The sequence below is a fragment of the Pollachius pollachius genome (assembly GCF_949987615.1).
Source record: "Pollachius pollachius genome assembly, chromosome: 9".
Taxonomy (NCBI): Eukaryota; Metazoa; Chordata; class Actinopteri; order Gadiformes; family Gadidae; genus Pollachius; species Pollachius pollachius.
In genome coordinates this window covers 23,978,555-23,998,574 of record NC_136942.1, presented here as the reverse complement: position 1 = coordinate 23,998,574, position 20,020 = coordinate 23,978,555, and the positions used below count along the sequence as shown (strand labels likewise).

At 45.4% G+C, this 20,020-nt stretch overlaps 1 protein-coding gene across 5 annotated transcripts in view; it reads left to right on the top strand.

The window, feature by feature from the left end:
• Positions 1-20,020, top strand: part of LOC307081036 (pleckstrin homology domain-containing family A member 7-like) — a 134,289-nt gene that overhangs the window by 64,428 nt on the left and 49,841 nt on the right. For 4 of the 5 annotated variants that reach the window (XM_079744051.1, XM_079744049.1, XM_079744048.1 and 1 more), the window contains 4 exons: positions 1,032-1,158; positions 2,902-3,006; positions 14,799-14,871; positions 17,379-17,479. In XM_079744051.1, coding sequence (XP_079600177.1) covers positions 1,032-1,158; positions 2,902-3,006; positions 14,799-14,871; positions 17,379-17,479 — 406 coding nt within the window. Of the gene's footprint in view, positions 1-1,031; positions 1,159-2,901; positions 3,007-14,798; positions 14,872-17,378; positions 17,480-17,657; positions 18,237-20,020 lie in introns of those variants that run through there. The other variant, XM_079744052.1, reaches the window with a different exon arrangement.

Sequence of the window (20,020 nt, the reverse complement as noted above, 5' to 3'; positions counted from 1 at the left end):
TTCTGTCTAGGGCGACTCACACTCAGCCGGAGGTCATTCAGGAGCTGGTAGGGGTGAGACGTCTTACTGATACAGGTTGAGGTAGTGATAACTTCTCGAGGTCTCCCCGGTTCTACACTCTCTCTGGGGAAGTTGTCCTTGGGCATCATTTTAAATCCTAACCATTTTGATCATCTTATCTTAGAGTGCATATATGCTTTTTTATGTCGCTACTGTGGTTCATTATGTATATTGGTTTGTAATCTGGTGGTGATTCTTACGTAAAGGCCGATATCTGAATTTAGGTATACTTTATTAGGTATCCAGAGTCTATGGATACCTAATATATGTCTAGGCATTCTTCTAAGGTATTCATAGAGAATCTACCTATTCGTATTGAAGGCTTTAGGCATTATTATTATTCTGAGGAATTCAGAGTATCTGTGGATAGCTGTCCTATTTCTAGGGGTCTTATTAGGTATTCATACTTATATGTATCAGGGAAGAGCAAATCTCCAAAGAGTGTGTTACCACTTTGACCATAGTGGGCACTTAAACTCACGGTCAAATGATGGACCCAATCGAGGAGCCTTTCTAAACTCTTTATTCTACTGAACCTTTGATCCTCTTCATCATGTCCTGATTGATTTCTCTGCACATTGAACGTTTGGGGAAAACTTCTAAAATGTTCTTCTAAAGAACCGCCGGAGCAGATTAAACCATTTGGTACACATGCTCTATGGACAGGTCTGATAAAAAATAGGAAATGTTTTGATTGCATTTCAAAATATAGTAATTTAGCAAACAGTATTCTATCATCACAAGGCCGCTTCAGAAGGTGCCGGTAAGTGTACACTTGAAACTTGCTCCACTTGTTAAGGGAGATGTCCTCTATGTATATGACACTTCTGTTTCGATAGCTCAAGCGATGACATCACTGTATCAATAACAACTAGGAATGCAAGCAGTCACAGGTGGGTTGTGGTTGATAAGGGGGATCCAGGTGGTTTGGTCGGGCCTAACATCGTCCTATTCTGTCCGTCTCCCTCCAGGCCCCAGGGAGTCCTCACTATGCCCCTCCCCCCAGCAGGGAAGCCCGGCCGGCCGTCCAGCACCACAGTGAGTGAGTCCTCCACCACCTTCACCTCCTCCACCGTGGACACCAACCCTGCAGCCAAGGTGAGCCCATCACACCCCCCTAATGGGAGCCACTGGGGAACGGACGGGAGGAGGCTTTTGTGTTTAAGTCTAGGTGTGGGTGTGTGTGTGTTTGTGTGTGTGTGTGTCTGTACAGGGTGTGTGTGTGGGTGTCTGTGCAGGGCTTGTGTGAGGCTTTGGGTGTATTTCTCTTTCCTGACGTAGTATTTTTATTGTCACATTAGGCTTGTGTACTCACAGCACACACAGTCGGCGCTCCTTTAATACTCATGTGCAGTTCAGACACAAGCCCATTTTAAAACAGTTAGCTGTCCTCAACAACACACTGGCAGGGACACACCACACTAACAGCCCAAGGTGGCTTTGCTCATCCCTCATAGCCTTCATATGAGATCAAAGTAACACCTCCTGTAATGCCCCCTCCTGTCCTGATCTGAGGAGAAGGGGGATTCAGCCATCGCCTGGCCTCTTGGACGTTTTATCCAGAGCAGAATTGATAGTTGATGGGTCTCTTGTACAGTAGAGGAAAGATAATGGTTCCTGAGAGCAGCTTGGTCTCTGGCCCTTCCTTCTTAAATGATCTTTTGCCAGAGACATGAAGAAGAACGGAAAAATCCACAGTTGATTCTCTCTTGTGAAGGAGCCTTCAACATCTCGGCTCAGTGACTAGAAAGGGGCTCGGTGACTAGAGAGGGGCTCAGTGACTAGAGAGGGGCTCAGTGACTAGAGAGGGGCTCAGTGACTAGAGAGGGGCTCAGTGACTAGAGAGGTGACTAGAGAGGGGCTCAGTGACTAGAGAGGGGCTCAGTGACTAGAGAGGGGCTCAGTGACTAGAGAGGGGCTCAGTGACTAGAGAGGTGACTAGAGAGGGGCTCAGTGACTAGAGAGGGGCTCAGTGACTAGAGAGGGGCTCAGTGACTAGAGAGGGGCTCGTGACTAACGAGCTGAGGGGCTCGGTGACTAACGAGCTGAGGGGCTCGGTGACTAACGAGCTGAGGGGCTCGTGACTAACGAGCGTGCTCGGTGTGTCAGAAGCCTGCCAGGGGGGTGACATGATGGTTCTCCCGCGGGAAAACCACTACTCACCCATCAAAAGACACAAACAATAACACACACAGTAGTACAGTAGGAGGGAGGGGGACTTCCCCCCCCCCCCCACACACACACACACACACACACACACACACACACACACACTTTATCGCACACACACACACACTTTATCGCACACACACTCACAATTTATTCGGGTACATTCACTATTTTTAAAGTTCCAGGAAGGAAATATTTGACCTCATTATATTAAACAGCGCTTATTATATTATACATTAAAGCGCTTTGTGGCTGGTCTGATGTGGGGGTCGGACCCGCTTTACATTAAAACTCTGCTGTAATCAAGTCAGACTCGGACACCGAGAGTGGACCTGAAAGCTACTGACTTCATCCATACAGCACAAACGTGATATTTCAGTTTAACTCATTATATTCCAATAAAACATGTGTTTTAACCACAGTTTCAGAAAGGAAATGCCTTTGTCACTAGAGCTCTATTTTTAAATGTTACATGGAGCAGCACCACTATTACATGGTTTGGAAAACCCTTTAGAGAACCCTTATAAACATTTATATATAGATATACTGTGTGTGTGTGTGTATATATATATATATATATATAAACTAAAAAAAATCCATATCTGTGTGTGTGTTTGGTTTTGTGTGTGTGTTTGTGTTCAGTGTAGATATTGACGTGCTGATTGATTGCAGGGCTCACGGTCCAGTGGGAAGGTCCACGGCTTTGGGAAGAGACAGCAGTCCCTGAAGAGGAACGCCAATGTCCCTGTGGCGGTCCGAGGATGGCTCTACAAGCAGGTCAGCTCCTCTGACCCCCCCGTCCCCCCGTCAACTTGGTTCTTGGTCAAATGATTTCTTCATTCTTCCCATTTGGTTGTGCACGCCCTCCCACTATGGAGAGTTATATAGGAACAGGACTGGTGGTAACAGAGCTGTTCTCTGTCTCCTCACCATAGCAGACTGGTGGTAACAGAGCTGTTCTCTGTCTCCTCACCATAGCAGACTGGTGGTAACAGAGCTGTTCTCTGTCTCCTCACCATAGCAGACTGGTGGTAACAGAGCTGTTCTCTGTCTCCTCACCATAGCAGACTGGTGGTAACAGAGCTGTTCTCTGTCTCCTCACCATAGCAGACTGGTGGTAACAGAGCTGTTCTCTGTCTCCTCACCATAGCAGACTGGTGGTAACAGAGCTGTTCTCTGTCTCCTCACCATAGCAGACTGGTGGTAACAGAGCTCTTCTCTGTCTCCTCACCATAGCAGACTGGTGGTAACAGAGCTGTTCTCTGTCTCCTCACCATAGCAGACTGGTGGTAACAGAGCTGTTCTCTGTCTCCTCACCATAGCAGACTGGTGGTAACAGAGCTGTTCTCTGTCTCCTCACCATAGCAGACTGGTGGTAACAGAGCTGTTCTCTGTCTCCTCACCATAGCAGACTGGTGGTAACAGAGCTGTTCTCTGTCTCCTCACCATAGCAGACTGGTGGTAACAGAGCTGTTCTCTGCCTCCTCACCATAGCAGACTGGTGGTAACAGAGCTGTTCTCTGCCTCCTCACCATAGCAGACTGGTGGTAACAGAGCTGTTCTCTGTCTCCTCACCATAGCAGACTGGTGGTAACAGAGCTGTTCTCTGTCTCCTCACCATAGCAGACTGGTGGTAACAGAGCTGTTCTCTGTCTCCTCACCATAGCAGACTGGTGGTAACAGAGCTGTTCTCTGTCTCCTCACCATAGCAGACTGGTGGTAACAGAGCTGTTCTCTGTCTCCTCACCATAGCAGACTGGTGGTAACAGAGCTGTTCTCTGTCTCCTCACCATAGCAGACTGGTGGTAACAGAGCTGTTCTCTGTCTCCTCACCATAGCAGACTGGTGGTAACAGAGCTGTTCTCTGTCTCCTCACCATAGCAGACTGGTGGTAACAGAGCTGTTCTCTGTCTCCTCACCATAGCAGACTGGTGGTAACAGAGCTGTTCTCTGTCTCCTCACCATAGCAGACTGGTGGTAACAGAGCTGTTCTCTGTCTCCTCACCATAGCAGACTGGTGGTAACAGAGCTGTTCTCTGTCTCCTCACCATAGCAGACTGGTGGTAACAGAGCTGTTCTCTGTCTCCTCACCATAGCAGACTGGTGGTAACAGAGCTGTTCTCTGTCTCCTCACCATAGCAGACTGGTGGTAACAGAGCTCTTCTCTGTCTCCTCACCATAGCAGACTGGTGGTAACAGAGCCTCAGTAAACACCAAGATTTCATGTTTATCTTTTCTTGACATGATGTTGAATAGTTTCATAGAATCTTTTCACAAACAATACATTATTTGAAGGGCATTGAATCGCATTGTTTAATATTTGATGGGTAATTAATGTGGTAGCCCTCCACTTTGGGAAACACGCTCTACTCCAGGTCTTTTTGGGTGTGAAAAAGCAAAACCTGTATTACCTACAGTCTATGTTATGTCAGTTTCACCTGTATTATATACAACTTACGTTAAGTCAGTTTAACCTTCATTATATACAGTCTGTGTTAAGTCAGTATAACCTGTATAATATACAGTCTATGTTAAGTCAGTTTAACCTGTATAATATACAGTCTGTGTTAAGTCAGTTTAACCTGTATAATATACAGTCTGTGTTTAGTCAGTTTTACCTGTATTATATACAACCTACGTTAAGTCAGTTTAACCCTCATTATATACAGTCTGTGTTAAGTCAGTTGAACCTATATAATATACAGTCTGTGTTTAGTCAGTATAACCTGTATTATATACAACCTACGTTTAGTCAGTTTAACCCATACCAGAGCACCATTTGCCACACTCTACATGCTCATTACACAAAATTCAGCAATAGTTTCGACAAATGTAGACATATGGAAAGTCATTTTCCGGTAGTGTATCCCACTACAGCTAGTGGGATACACTTAAAGGTGATTATAATCTATTGGTAACCTTTTGAAACATGAGACGTCTATGGTTTAAGAGGATTTTAGTTAAGCTATTGATGATTGGTATTGTGTATAAAAGTCTTGACCAAACAATGGCGTGCTGCTGCCTGTCTCCTGGCAGGTTCACACCGTGAGGCACCAGGCTCATACCGCTGGTTAAGGCTTCGGTTTCCCCTCACATCGCTGTAATCTGATATCCTATATCTCTTCAACTCCGCATCAGCTCTCACCACAAGGAGTCTAATGCCGCGGGACATTTACATTTAGGGCATTTAGAAGACGCTTTCATCCAAAGCGACTTATAATAAGTACATTTGTCATAAGAAAGTGAAACAATATATCGCTGTTGGTACAATAAGGACGGTCTACAACCAAGTGCAAAGCACTAACAGTCACAAGGTTATCCCATTCACCATATACAACAAAGATAGCTAGGATAAGATGCTACATAACTAACAACACACAGCAAGTAGGAGGTGTTGGACGGGGTGGCTATGCAGAGTCTAGGTGAACTCTGAACAGGTGAGTCTTGAGTCTTTTGCAGAAGCTGGTGAGCGACTCTAGGGTCCTTTCATCGGCAGGGAGCTTGTTCCACCACTGCGGTGCCAAAACAGAGAAGAGTTTTGACTTTGATGATCGACTTTTACTTGCTCATAGCCATGGCGGTACCAGATGTCCAGCTGAAGTAGTTGAGCGGAGCGCTGGAGCTGGGGTATGTGATTTGACCAACACGTGGCGGTAGGCAGGGACAGTTCCATTGACTGCCTTGTATGCCAGTACCATCGTCTTGATTCTGATACGAGCTACTACAGGGAGCCATTGGAGCTCCCTGAAGAGGGGGCTCACATAGTAGAATTGAGGTAGGTTAAACTCAAGGCTTGCTGCAGCGTTCTGGATACGCTGAAAAGGTTTAATTGCGCAGGCAGGGAGTCCAACCAGGAGCGAGTTGCAGTACTCGAGGCCGAGATGATGAGAGCTTGGACTAGGAGCTGAGCTGCTTCTCTCGCGAAGAAGGAAAGGAATCCTGCGGTTGTTGTAGAGGGCCAATCTGCAGGATCGGGCCACCACGGTGATTTTCGCAGTGCAGCACAACTGATTTTCCAGTACCACGCCAAGGTTTCTGGCAGTTGGTGATGTAGATACAGCGATGTTCACGACAGTGACCAGTACTTCCATATGAGGGCAATCTTTCCATAGGAGGGTCAATCACGGTCTTGTCAAAGCAGGGCAAAGAGAGGAATAGATTGTCGTCAGCATAGCAGTGATAGGAAAAAACGTATGATTTGATTACAGAGCCGAGGGATCTGGTATAGAGGGAGAACAAAATGGGTCCCAGTACAGAACCTTGAGGGACACCAAGGCTGTCAAGAGTGCAGGGTTTGGACAGGAGCCATTCCGTGTGACCTGATAGGTGTGATTCATCAGGTAGGATGTGAACCAGGATATTGCAGAGTCAGCAATGTAGAGTCTGGCGAGATTGGCGAGGAGGATCTGGTGGTTCATGGTGTCGAACGCAGCGGACAGGTCGAGGAGAATGAAAATGATGAGAGGGACGAGGCTCTAGCAGCACAAAGTGACTCCTTCACCATGAGGAGAGTTTGAAGAGAGTCTTGCCTCATTGAAGTGTGCGGCCTTGAATCCTGACTGATGAGGGTCAAGCTGATTGTTGTATGACAGATAGGAGGAAAGTTTGTTAGAGATGGCACTTTCCAGTGTTTAAGAAAGGAATAAAAGAAGAGATATGGGTCTGTAGTTCTGGATGTCGGTGGTGTCAAGGGTCGGTTTCTTGAGGACCGGCTTTATTATGGAAGTCTTGAAGGATGCTAGAACTAGGCCTGAAGTGAGGGAGGAGTTGATAAGGGAGGTGAGAAATGGCAGGATGTCGCTCGAGACAGCCTGGAGGAGTTTAGAGGGGATCGGGTCAAGGGGCCAGGTGCTGGTGTGGTTAGACCTTACTATTCTGTTGACATCTTTTGAGAGAGGGATAAAGTGAGTAAAAATAGAGGTGGGGATAGGGTAATGGAGGACGCTAGCAGTGGTAAAAGAGGAGCTTCCCTTTCTGGTTAAAGTATGTTGCAAAGTAATCAGCAGGGAGGAAGGAAGGGCGAGGGGGGAGGCATGAGGAGGGAAGAGAACATGGAAAAAAGTTTCCTGGGGTTGGAGGCGGAGGAGTTGATTTTGGTCTGGTAGCAGGCAGATTTGGTTGTTGACACAGTGGAGATAAAGTCTGGGAGGAAGTAAAGGTAGTGAGATAGGGAGGGAGTCAGGGAGAGGAGAAGGAAGATAGCATGGTGTCGGAGGCTTCTTCTGTGGACAGTTGAGAGGTCGTTTGAGAGTTAGTGAGGTATTGAGGACAGGAAAGTGAAGACAAACGTAGAGGGAGAGAGAAGATTTCAGGTTACGGCAGGTGGTGACAATTTGAGGAGTAGGGAGGAAGGAGGGGGAGGGGAAGGGGAGAGAAAAAACTACAAAGCGATGGTCAGACACAGGGAGCGGGGTAACGGAGAGAGCCCCAAGTACTGCAGGACCTCGTGAGTATCAGGTGAAGTTGGTTACCGGCCCCGTTTTATAGAAAGGGCGGAACAGCTGGATACATATCTTTATATTATTTTAGATTGGAACATTTTCTTTTTGACAATTTTGTGTATTTCTTTAAGGCGAAATTTTCAGTTCTCAGTTCCAAAGTTTTTTTTGGGAGAGATGCTGAATAAATACATGTTTTCAAATTCAAAAATAATCGTTTGAATAATCGTGATTTCAAAATTGACCAAAATAATCGTGATTATGAATTTTCCCATATTCAAGCAGCCCTACTGTGATTGTCCCTGTCTCCCAATTAGTACTGATGAGGAGGGGCGGGGTCGTCTAGTTCACCAATCCAGACTCATTTTGGGCACGTCGACCTGCTTGCTGCACCTGCTACTGTATTTATTTGATCATTTTCTTTGTGGTTTATCAAATAAACCTAAATTATTGTTAAATAGTATCACGCCTCTGTTCTCCCTCATTGTCAGGTTATCCTAGGCCATGACACTGTGGGGGCTCGTCATACTATTTTATGAATGAATGGACACATAACGTGAGTAACTCCAGTGATTGTTTACATTGCTTAAGTTGTTACTGAGGCTAGATCATTCTTCTTTTTGTGGAGGATGAGAGGTGTGCGATATTAGTTGTTAAACAATGGTTTAGTAACGTTAAATGTATTTGTCGGGCGCGGTAGGTCTGATCATTGGTGTTCTCCGATAGCTGTTCAATAGCCTACCAACTTTCTAACGTTTGGATGTGTTTTCGGATGCATCGTTTGTTTTGTTTGATTGTCGGCAAACTGTGCTCTTATGTGACAAGATAAAAATTGCAGAGCAACGTTTTCCCGAGTTAGAACGCTCCGCCGTTTGGGCCTAGGTTCCAGCGACTGCGTCTGGGCTGGTGGTCGCCGCCGTGGAATGAAAGCTGAATTGACTTTAGTCGGGTTGGCTTCTTTTTGCTAATCCCCGGCTCTCGGACGCAGTCAGAAGATAGGTTTGATTAGTCGGGGGTAAATGTTTAGGGGGAACTCTGTGTTGCATTCTTACATGGGTTGGATTACACGTTGCATGTTTTTGTTTGCTTTATTTTAGGAACAGCTGATAGACTACTGCTAGTGGTAGTGCCCACAATAGACAAAGCCATGGCTGAGATTTATCATTTCTTTTCCACTCCCACAGTGGATGCTTTTGATGAATTTGCAATGGAACAGCTTGTGTTACTTGTGGGACATTATGAAGTGTCGTTGTTTAACTCTGCAAAACAAGCTTGAACGCAAAAAAGTGGCCCTTGAGCACAAGCGCTTTGCATTAATTGAAGAGGTAATTGACCCCTACTAAGCCTGTTAATGCTGGCAATATTGATGTCACGAGAAACGTAAGCCTTCTACCAAAATTTGAAGAGTCTTGCTGTATTGCAAAATAGAGCGTTTGGCTGAGGCAACGCGCTGTTTAATGCTCCAGTATGTTTTGAGTGGCCGTGTGGCCCAAGCTTATGCAGCACTTGGTGTGCCCGAGAGTCGTTCTTATTCGTCCGTGGAAAAACGTCTTACTTCTGCCTAGGCATAAGGGCATACGTAATGACAATGTGAGGAGTTGAAAAGAAGAAAGAAAAGGACAAAAATATATGGCTAAATTCCGTACTGCTACTCAGGCCAAAGATGCAGCAAAAGGCTCTGCCTTGGCCATATCTCTCCTTAGTCAGCTGATTAACGTGAGCGAGTCCGACCTCAAAGCAAGTTTTTCTCCCTTCCTTTCAAATGGCTCTGTGTCACTAAGCGCTGATAGAGGAAAAAGTGCAGATTTAAATGCTCTGCGATACTGGTTCGGTGGAATAATTTATCTTACAATCAGTTTTGCAGATTCTGGACAGTTTGTTTTACTGCGTGGAATTAACCTAATGTTTGGTCCGTGCCTCTGCAAAGTTCGTATATAGACTCCGATTTGCATACTTCCCGTGCTCCCGTTCCATGGCACCGCCATGATTCTTGTTAAGGGGCTGGCCAAGTCCAGAGTATGGGCCAATGTATCGCCTAGTGTTGATGAATCTGAACTACAATCTCTCTTTGATGTGTGTGAGATTCACTGTGTGTATCCTGTGTCTGCTGTGCACTGCTTCGTGTGATGCTGCCAAAACAGGTGATGGTGACCTTTGCCTGCACTGCCACCATTGCCTGGTTTGCTTGTTCGATCTCGCAAAACAGCTGATCGATGCGCAACAATCTGACACTTCATTACAGTCTCTATATGCTAAAGGTGAATGACATTAAAAACAGCGATATCATGCATTGTTATGTGGTAAGAGAGAATGTCCTAATGCGTAAATGTCCGCCGCGCAGCGGACTTCCAGATGTATATGACTGGCAGGTGGTAGTGCCGTCATCACTGCGCAAAATAGTATGACAGAATCCTGTGCTACTGTTATTGGCCTCGAGTTAAATGAGACATCGCTTCTCACGTAAAAACGTTTGTCATTTGTCAATTAACCGGCAAGCCAAACCAGACGCTTAAGCCTGTGTCTCTTTGGCCTATAACTCCTACACCTAAACCTTTTGAACACAGGGTCGTGCCGCTGCCTTGGTCAAAAACAGGCTGTATTTATCTGCTTACAGTGATGGGTCAGGCAACCAGTTACCCCGCAGCGTATGCCCTGCGTTCAATCACCCTCAAACCTGTTGTTAAAGCGCTTCATTTCCATATTCAGACTGCCTAAAGTGATACAGTCGGATTGTGGTACAAATTTCACGCCTAAAATGTTCTCACAAATATTGCGCTTGTTAAAGATCCAGCACAGTAAGTCATTGGCTCGGCACCCCCAGAGTCAAGGTGTCTTGGAACGTTTCCATCAAACATACAAGTCAATGCTGAGAGCGTATTGTGTGCAATTAGACAGCGATTGGGAAGACGCTCTCCCCTGGCTGCTGCTGGCGGATAGGGAGCTGACTCAGCAAAGCACCGGGTTTGGTCTGAACAATGGCCATACAGTGCGTGGTCCAGTAGCATCGTTGATGGATACTGTGTGTAGCGAGCCGCCGCAGTCTGACGGATTACGTTAATGATTCAGGCAACGATTGTGAAAATTAAGCAACTGTTCGATAGGAAGGCTATGTGTCTCCCTTTCAAACCTAGAGACCAGATGACGGACATTCTGGGCCCTATCTTGCATCCGGCGCAATTGACTTTCTACACCGACGCATGTGTCGTTGCTAGTTTGCAACTGGCGCGGAGCGTTTTTTTGCCTCCACAGGCACGCGTCGCTAAATTAGGGAATGATCTTGTGCCCCAAGGGACGGTTCAGAGAAAGGAGGAGGCGTATTCTGGCGCAAACGTTCCCTGGTGCTAGTTTGCAGTTTCAGAAAAAAATTGCGCCACAAACCAGGAAATACCTGGTTTAAAGTCAGTGGCGCGTTGTTCAGATGCTATTTTAAGGGCTCATGCATAATGTTGCTTGTGCACCTCGCGCATACACTTTGCTTCTCTCATAGCCAGTAGCCACACATTCTTGGTAAATTATTTGGGAAAGAACAGCTAATACAGTGGTAATAAGTTGTACTTTTAAATCAATGCATCTGCCAACACCGTACAGCAAACACATATTTTCTTGACACAGACATCTTGTACAAGCCCATAACTTTTAGGATTGATGAGTAGGCTATTTGATCGTGAGAAACATTGTTTTACCGCGAGTGAGTGTTAAAAAGAATAAATGAATGCGGGCGCGCGTGTGTGTATATGTAAAATAATTAATGAATGCAGGTGCGCGTGTGTGCATCTATCTGTTTAAACACACGCAAACTAAACACGTAACGCATAATACAGTCCATGGCAATGTATATTAACGGGGGACACATGCATATTAGGAACACAATTCGATAACGATAATGTATACAATACTGATAAGAAACGATGTTTGTTAATGTATTGCGTATATCATTAAATAGAACCACAGTTACCGCATATCATATGTGTGTTAAGTTTTCTTTGCCGAAATTTATTTGAGGACTCTGAAGACTCTGAACTTTCTGAAGTTGTGGAAGAAAACGCTATTCCATGTGTGAATCAGGCCATATTATTTGGCCATAAACTGAGCCATTTGAAGTTTGAAATTCAAGTTGCCATGCATCTGTCTCATCGGAGACTGCAAACGCGCTGTCAAAATATCAACTCGTCAGATTCAAATGCGCTCATGGCTCTTAAAGGGGATGGGAGCTGGCACTCTCATTGGTTTATTGCACGTTATGCCCAAAACACACCTACGGGTAATTAGGCTACTTCAGGGCAACCCTTTTTAGATTTGCGTCGGGCGCAAGAGTCATTTAACGGCCGGTATAATAGTAACATCGCCATAGAACCACCCACAAAGCTACTTGCGTTTGGCGCTTCTCACTTGCGTTTCAGACTGTTAACATAGGGCCCTCTGTCATACACTCTCCATTTCAAGCTAAATTTACAGGGCCATATAAAGTGATTCGCCAAGAGAAAAATGACAATTATGTAGTGGCCACAGCAGATAGGAAAAGACGGACAAAACTGTGTGACGCAAATCTGCTTAAGCCCTACTTTAACCGTGATTGTGAAAAGGGGAGTTGCCATCTGTGATATCTAATGGAGGACTGTGTGGACCAAGTAGAGTCAGCTAAATTCGTCACTAAAGTACTGTTGACACTGGTTTGTATGAGTATAAGGTCATGGCGTTCGGTCTACCTGACGCTGCCGCTACGTTTGAAAGACTTATGAATCAGGTAGTTGCAAATTTGGACGGTTGTGCAGTCTATTTGGACTGCGTGGTGATACATAGCGCCACCTGGTGTTCACATTTGGAACGTCTTCGCCACTTCTTCACTCGACTTGCACACGCCAACCTCACAGTCAACCTGGCAAAGTGTGAGTTTGCCAGGGCAACGTTGTCCTACCGGGGTAAAGCGGTTGGTCGAGGTCCTGGCCGTAGATAGTTACCCACCACCCACCACTAAGCGAGAAGCAATGAGATTTCTCGGAATGATCGGATACTATCGCAGTTTTTGCTAGAACATTTCCTCAGTAGTTGAGAGTAGTTGAGAACTTTGTAAAATATATTACAAAACTTTCGTTTGGACGTCCACTTTTCAAGCTGCGTTTGAGAAAGCCAAGGATCTCCTCTCGTCTGTGCCTCTTCTTGCAGCTCCATAAATGAATAAGCCATTTAAGCTGCACGTAGTTGCGAGCAATGTGAGAGCTGGAGTCGTTTTGCTCCAAGATGAGGATGATTCCGTTTAACGTACCATATACTCTTTTTGAAAAAATGTAATTTTCATCAGCTGAATTACTCAACCATAGAAAAAAAAGCATTGGCATTAATTTGGGCTTTGCAAAATGTTGAAGTCTACATTGGTGGTAGCCTAACGCCCATCTTCATCTATAGTGATCACAACACATTAATCTTCCTTCACTCACTTCAAACCCTAACCAGAGATTGATGAGTATTTTCCTCCAGCCATACAATCTGCACATTAAGCATGTCAGAGGCAGAGAGAACATGATTGCGGACGTGTTGTCACGCGCTCCTTCCATCTAGTGTGTCTAACATGCAGTTGTTGTGATTTCTGATCCGTCTCCGGTTTTGTCTTGTCCTTAATTGTTCCAGGCACCAGAATATGGGGGTCAGTATGAGACCAGGAGCTGTTGGTGAGGTTGTGTAATGGATTAAAGAGAGTAAAAAAAGAAGATAATGATATTGACCGTAAAAAACGGATGTGACTAGAACTATAGACTAAATTAATTATATGGCCATTAAATTATATTATTGGTGATAACATTAATGGTGATGGGATGATTGAGATTTAGGCCTAACTGTAATGATGGTATTAGTGATGGTTGCACTGGTGGTGATGAACCAATGGTGTCAGGAAGCAGTGTTTGAGGTTGTAGATGGGTGAATAACCTATTGATAATGTCATTTTGATGATATTTGATATTGAAGATTGTTGTACTGTATTTTGAAAAACAATAAGGTTTGTCTTGGATGTAAAAAAAAAAAAGAAGAAAAGAAAAAGAAGAAATGGAATTGTATTGAGTAGCCGTATGTGTGTGTTATGACTGTTTGATTCAAATTATTGTCATTGCTTAAAATGGTTTATTTAACGGGGGTTTCGTTTAAGAGCAGTAGTTGGTAGTCGTTAGTTTCGTTTAAGAGCAGTAGTTGGTAGTTGTTAGTTTCTATCCAGTGGGCTTCTTTTATTGGGGGAGTTTTGATGGCTGCAAGGCCCTGCCTGTGATTGGCTCTGCCTCCAGATTAGGACTGATGAGGAGGGGCGGGGTTGCCTAGTTTGCGGCCTATATGGTGGGCACGGTTCCAGCAGTCCAGCCCCCTTTTTGGCACTTGTTATTTGATCATTTTCTTTGTGGTTTATCAAATAAAGCTAAATTATTGTTAAATAGTATCATGCCTCCGTCCTCCCTCATTGTCAGGTTACGCACTGAATGGCCAAACACAAGTTTGTTCAGACTAAACCCGGTGCTTGCTGAGTCAGCTCCCTATCCGCCAGCAGCAGCCAGTGGAGAGCGTCTTCCCAATCGCTGTCTAATTGCACACAATACGCTCTCAGCATTGACTTGTATGTTTGATGGAAACGTTCTAAGACACCTTGACTCTGGGGGTGCCATCCTCCCTCTTTGTCAGGTGACCCTAGGCCATGACAGGCACATAGCTACGATGTGTGGCAGGAGAAGAAGTTGCTTGTCTTCCTTGGTCTTCCTCTAGGGACGCCCGTTTTTGTTTTCCCAGATCTTAGTTTTGAGGGTCCTGACGCTAAAGGTCACGTCAACAATGACTAGCCTTTAAGTGCACAAGGTAGCTCTAGCAGCCAAATTGTGACGTATGGAAATTACTTCATAACAATAACACAGTTAGGATTGGCAAAACCAACTGAAATGTTAAGCACAAAAGTTCTTGGCTCATAGGATTCTTCCATGACCCAATGCTACCTCCCCATGTGCGCAAACTAAGTATTATTAACAAAAAATCATTGTGCGTTTTCATCGCGCAACACCTAGCAGCAGAGTTACCTTTAATTACTGAAAATGTAAAGGAGTGATGTGATTTTTATTTGAACAGTTAAACATCAGTGTGTCCTACTTTGTGTTTCTACAGGACAGTACAGGGATGCGTCTTTGGAAGAGAAAGTGGTTTGTCTTGGCTGACTACTGTCTTTTCTACTACAAAGGTAAGCCAGCTAACGTATAGCACATAGGGTTGACCTACACTATGTCTAAAGACTCCTTTATCCAAAGGTGATTTTGATAAAGGTACTAGCTACTACACAGACAGAGGTTTAACCCAGATGTAAACAGTGATGATACATTTGATCTTGGCATGTCACCTTTTTTATCTGATTATGTATATGTAAGGGATGATATATAGAACGCCGGTCATTAGCGGGAAAATAACAGTAAGGGGTTTATTCTTGATCATGACCAGCATTCTCTACATTATCCAGCTTACTACACGGCTACACGGCTACCAAAACAAAAAAATAACTTAAAACAGTGTGTCTTTTTGCAATTGATTTGTTACCATTCGTAGTGCTGATCAGAAGAGAAATATTTTGCCAAAGATGTTGACGTTGCTTAGCAACCGAATACGCTGGGGTCGATAAGTTACCGGACTACTTGCGGAGTACTACGAAAGACGTGAATCAGAGGCAAAAAATCAATTTTTCCTTGACAGCTGTCAAATATGCTTAGCAACGGTTTGGGCAAGGCCCATTCAAGTAAATGGAGCATTCTACAGCATTAAGAAGAGCAGTGTAATAAATCTGTATATTCCTTGTGGAGCTAGATGTTGCAGAGGTACGGTGGTGCGGTGCAGAGATTTTGGAGGCTCACCGGAACTGAATTTGCCATGCCCATTATGTTTCAAGCAGTTGTTGTGTTGTAGAACTGATTGTTTATCCATTTGGGCCATTTTGAAATGGTTAAACGTTTCTGGTTTAATAGTGTTTTATTTTGGCTATAGGCAGGGTACATTAAATATTGAGCGAATGATGGCTCTATAGAGGAGTGCTTCACTTAGTAATGTAATTAAATGTAAAGTTTTTATTTCACAAAGTTTCATAGGTTCATATGTTGAGGGAGAACTCTCAGACCCTTGTGAGAGGGGCTACTGGGCCCCTGTGAGAGGGGCCCCTGTGAGAGGGGCCCCTGTAAGATGGGCCCCTGTGAGAGGGGCTACTGGGCCCCTGTGAGAGGGGCCCCTGTGAGAGGGGCCCCTGTAAGATGGGCCCCTGTGAGAGGGGCTACTGGGCCCCTGTGAGAGGGAGCCCTGTGTGAGGGGCCACTGGGCCCCTGTGAGATGGGGCACTGGGCCCCTGTCAGAGGGGCCCCTGTGAGAGGGGCTACTGGGCCCCTGTGAGAGGGGCCCCTGTGAGATGGGCCACTGGGCCCCTGTGAGAGGGGCCCCTGTGAGATGGGCACCTGTGAGATGGGCCACTGGGCCCCTGTTAGAGGGGCCCCTGTGAGATGGGCACCTGTGAGATGGGCCACCGGGCCCCTGTGAGAGGTGCCACTGGGCCCCTGTGAGAGGGGTCACTGACTGGGCCCCTGTGAGAGGGGCCCCTGTGAGCGGGGCCACTGACTGGGCCCCAGTGAGAGGGGCCCCTGTGAGATGGGCCCCTGTGAGATGGGCCACTGGGCCCCTGTGAGAGGGGCCCCTGGACTCCGAGGCAAGTCATTTTGGGAAAGGTCACTCCGCTGACTTGCTCTGCTGACCAGCTCATGCTCTGACAACCCTGAGTTCAGTAGAGCGTTCAGTAGAGCCTTCAGTAGAGCCTTCAGTGGAGCCTTCAGTAGAGCCTTCGGTAGAGCCTTCGGTAGAGCGTTCGGTAGAGCCTTCAGTAGAGCGTTCAGTAGAGCCTTCAGTAGTCTTCAGTAGAGCGTTTGGTAGAGCCTTCGTTAGAGCCTTCGGTAGAGCCTTCAGTAGAGCCTTCGGTAGAGCCTTCAGTAGAGCGTTCGGTAGAGCCTTTAGTAGAGCCTTCAGTAGAGCCTTCGGTAGAGCCTTCAGTAGAGCCTTCGGTAGAGCTTCCTCTATGGAGAAATGTCTGCTCCAAAGAGGAAACACATTCCTAGTGCAACGATTCCATTCTGCCTCTAGTGCACACACACACACAGAACACACACACACACACACACACACACACATTCTAGCAGGCTGTCGCAATGTCCAGTGGAAAACCAATCCCCTGGGCACTGGTACGTCTTATTTATAGAGGTGGGAAATAATTAAGATAGGAACCCCACTGGTTGGCATATGTGTGTTCTGCCCAGCTCTGTCGTGTGTGTGTGTGTGTGCATGTGTGTGTCTGTCTGTCTGTCTGTCTGTCTGTCTGTCTGTCTGTCTGTCTGTCTGTCTGTCTGTCTGTCTCTGTGTGTGTGTGTGTGTGTGTGTGTGTGTGTATGATGACTTCACCATGGAGAGCTGATAAGCTGGCCAGGATGCCACAGTGGACATTTAGATCCCTGGCACCACCTTTATTTATAGTAGCGCTGGGCGGGGGAGTTTGTGCGGCCAAAGTCTCAAGTTGACAAGTGATATTGACTGTTGTTCCTCCCATTCCATGTCTTATCTTTATGTGCTCTCCTCTGCTGAACCTTTCATTGTTGAGTTACACATCCCACCATATCGTTCTCTCTCCCCCTCTGCCTCTGTCGGGTTATGTCCCTCGTCCTACTCCAGACAGCCGAGAGGAGTCTGTGCTGGGCAGTATTCCGTTGCCAAGTTACGTAATCAGTCACATTGGACCAGAGGACCACATCAACCGCAAGTTTGCCTTTAAGGTAACGTATCATTCTCTCTCTCTCTCTGCCTCTCTCTCTCTCTCTCTCTCTGTCTTTTTCTCTCTCTCAATCTCTCTCTCTCTCTCTCTCTGCCTCTCTCTTTCTCTCTCTCTCTCTCTCTCTCTCTCTCTCTCTCTCTCTCTCTCTCTCTCTCTTTATTCTGGAGTTCTAATATGAGAATATAAGATAGTTGTGTTGCCATGCGGTAATCATAGTGTACGACAGAAACTAGCAAATTGGGTTATGAATGCTTTTGGCAGTTTTGTCTCATCTAACAGAAATATTTAGTATGCTTGAAGTGAAGATTATGTAATGTGTCACTTACCAAAAGGATTAAGGATTAAAATGCTGCCTTTGTATAAAAAAAGTTTTTGAAGATACTTATCACCTATTATGGTGGTGTTCACTTCAGACTGGGGACTTCCAATGAGTATCGCTATATTCAGAGTCAAATATGAAAGGTCACCTCTTAAATGGGACAAGATTTTTTTTAATGTTCTAGGTTGAAAATGTACTGTTAATCTGTGTGAAATTCTATAGCTAAGCTTCCTACCTTAAAACAGTACAATACGGTAATTAAGGTTATGGTTTGTTCCGTAGAATACCACACAACTACTCTTATTCTGTTCATGTTGATGTCAATTTGATACATTTGTGATGAAAATCTCCTCGTCTCACACACACACACTTCTCTTGTTCCATTGGCCGGCTGTCCCGTGAGTGTGTGGATTGGTCCGGCCCCCTGATAAACCCATAGGTACTTCCTGTTTGCTGCTTCCTGCCTGGGCTGTGTACCAGGAACATACTGCTCCCCTGCATGTCCGGACAGCCGTCTTTAAATGAATGTCCTGGTTGGTTTTGGTGCTTCCTGCTCTTCATCCCGCCCCTTCCTCCTCTGCTGTGTTCACCTTTCCTCTTCCCTCCCTTTGGGGCCCGGTGCTTCTTGTTCTCTCTCTCCGTGTCTCTGTTTCTTACTTAAATTAGGATACAATACCACCTTTTTAAATTATTACTTAAGGATACTAAGAATCTGGTTGCTAGTTTGAGGCTACAGACTTAATCTTGGAATACACAATGAGCCTTTAAATAGAGGTGTGTGTGTGTGTGTGTGTGTGTGTGTGTGTGTGTGTGTGTGTGTGTGTGTGTGTGTGAGTGTGTGTGTGTCATCACTTGTAGTGACCTGTGTTGAATTGTTATATGTTTGACAAAGTTGTTAATGCTGAGAAATTTACCAAGTTGGGAAGTCTGAAGTAGTTGTCAGAGAATGGTCTCCTCCCATTTATTTCCATTATAAAATGTAAGGTTTTAAAAGCTGGATATTTAAAAAATGATTCATTATTTTAGTCAGAAAATAGTATCGCAAAGTAGTAGCGCGCTATTCCAAGCTAATATGTACATTTGAGAAGTGGATTTGAGTCTCTAGCTGAGAAATTGGAAGGAGTAGGGTCCCAAAATGTGTAGAAAATAATAAAGAAAGAATAAAACCAAAGAAGAGAGTAGCGTCCAGCTGCAGCCCCGGAGCCGGACGCTGTTGTGTGGCAGCAGCACTGTGATGTGGCAACAGCACTGTGATGTGGCAACAGCACTGTGATGTGGCAGGTCGGGTTGTATCTTTCAATGTACTAATCGCTGTGTGATGGAGAACCTGTTTGATGTAATGGTATACGTTGGAGAAGATCTATCTATCTATATATCTATATATATTTATATATACAGTATATATATATATATATATATATCGCCGAAAAAACCCGACCTGCCACATCACAGTGCCGTTGACACACCACAGTGCTGTTGCCACACCACAGTGCTGCTGCCGCACCACAGTGTCCGGCTCCGGTGCTGCAGCTGGATGCTATTGACAGAAGAACACTAGTTGAGCGCTGCATACTCACCTCATAAAACATACACATATACAGAGCTACATGTAGTTGAGACTGTAGAAGCAGAGAGCTGCATGTAGTTGAGACTGAAGCAGAGAGCTACATGTAGTTGAGACTTTAGCAGAGAGCTCCATGTAGTTGAGACTGAAGCAGAGAGCTATATGTAGTTGAGACTGAAGCAGAGAGCTACATGTAGTTGAGACTTTAGCAGAGAGCTCCATGTAGTTGAGACTGAAGCAGAGAGCTACATGTAGTTGAGACTGAAGCAGAGAGCTCCATGTAGTTGAGACTGAAGCAGAGAGCTACATGTAGTTTAGACTTTAGCAGAGAGCTCCATGTAGTTGAGACTGAAGCAGAGAGCTCCATGTAGTTGAGACTGTAGAAGCAGAGAGCTATATGTAGTTGAGACTGAAGCAGAGAGCTATATGTAGTTGAGACTTTAGCAGAGAGCTCCATGTAGTTGAGACTGAAGCAGAGAGCTACACAAACATAGGACAGATGATTACATCATATACTACTACATGTATACATCTCACTGTGTCCACATTTCATTGTGCGCCTCACATTGTCTTAGGATCATTTGTGTGTGTTCTGTTGTTGTGCGCTGTGTGTGTCTCGTCAGAGGACATTACTGCCAGCCGGCCTGAGGGTTTTTGTG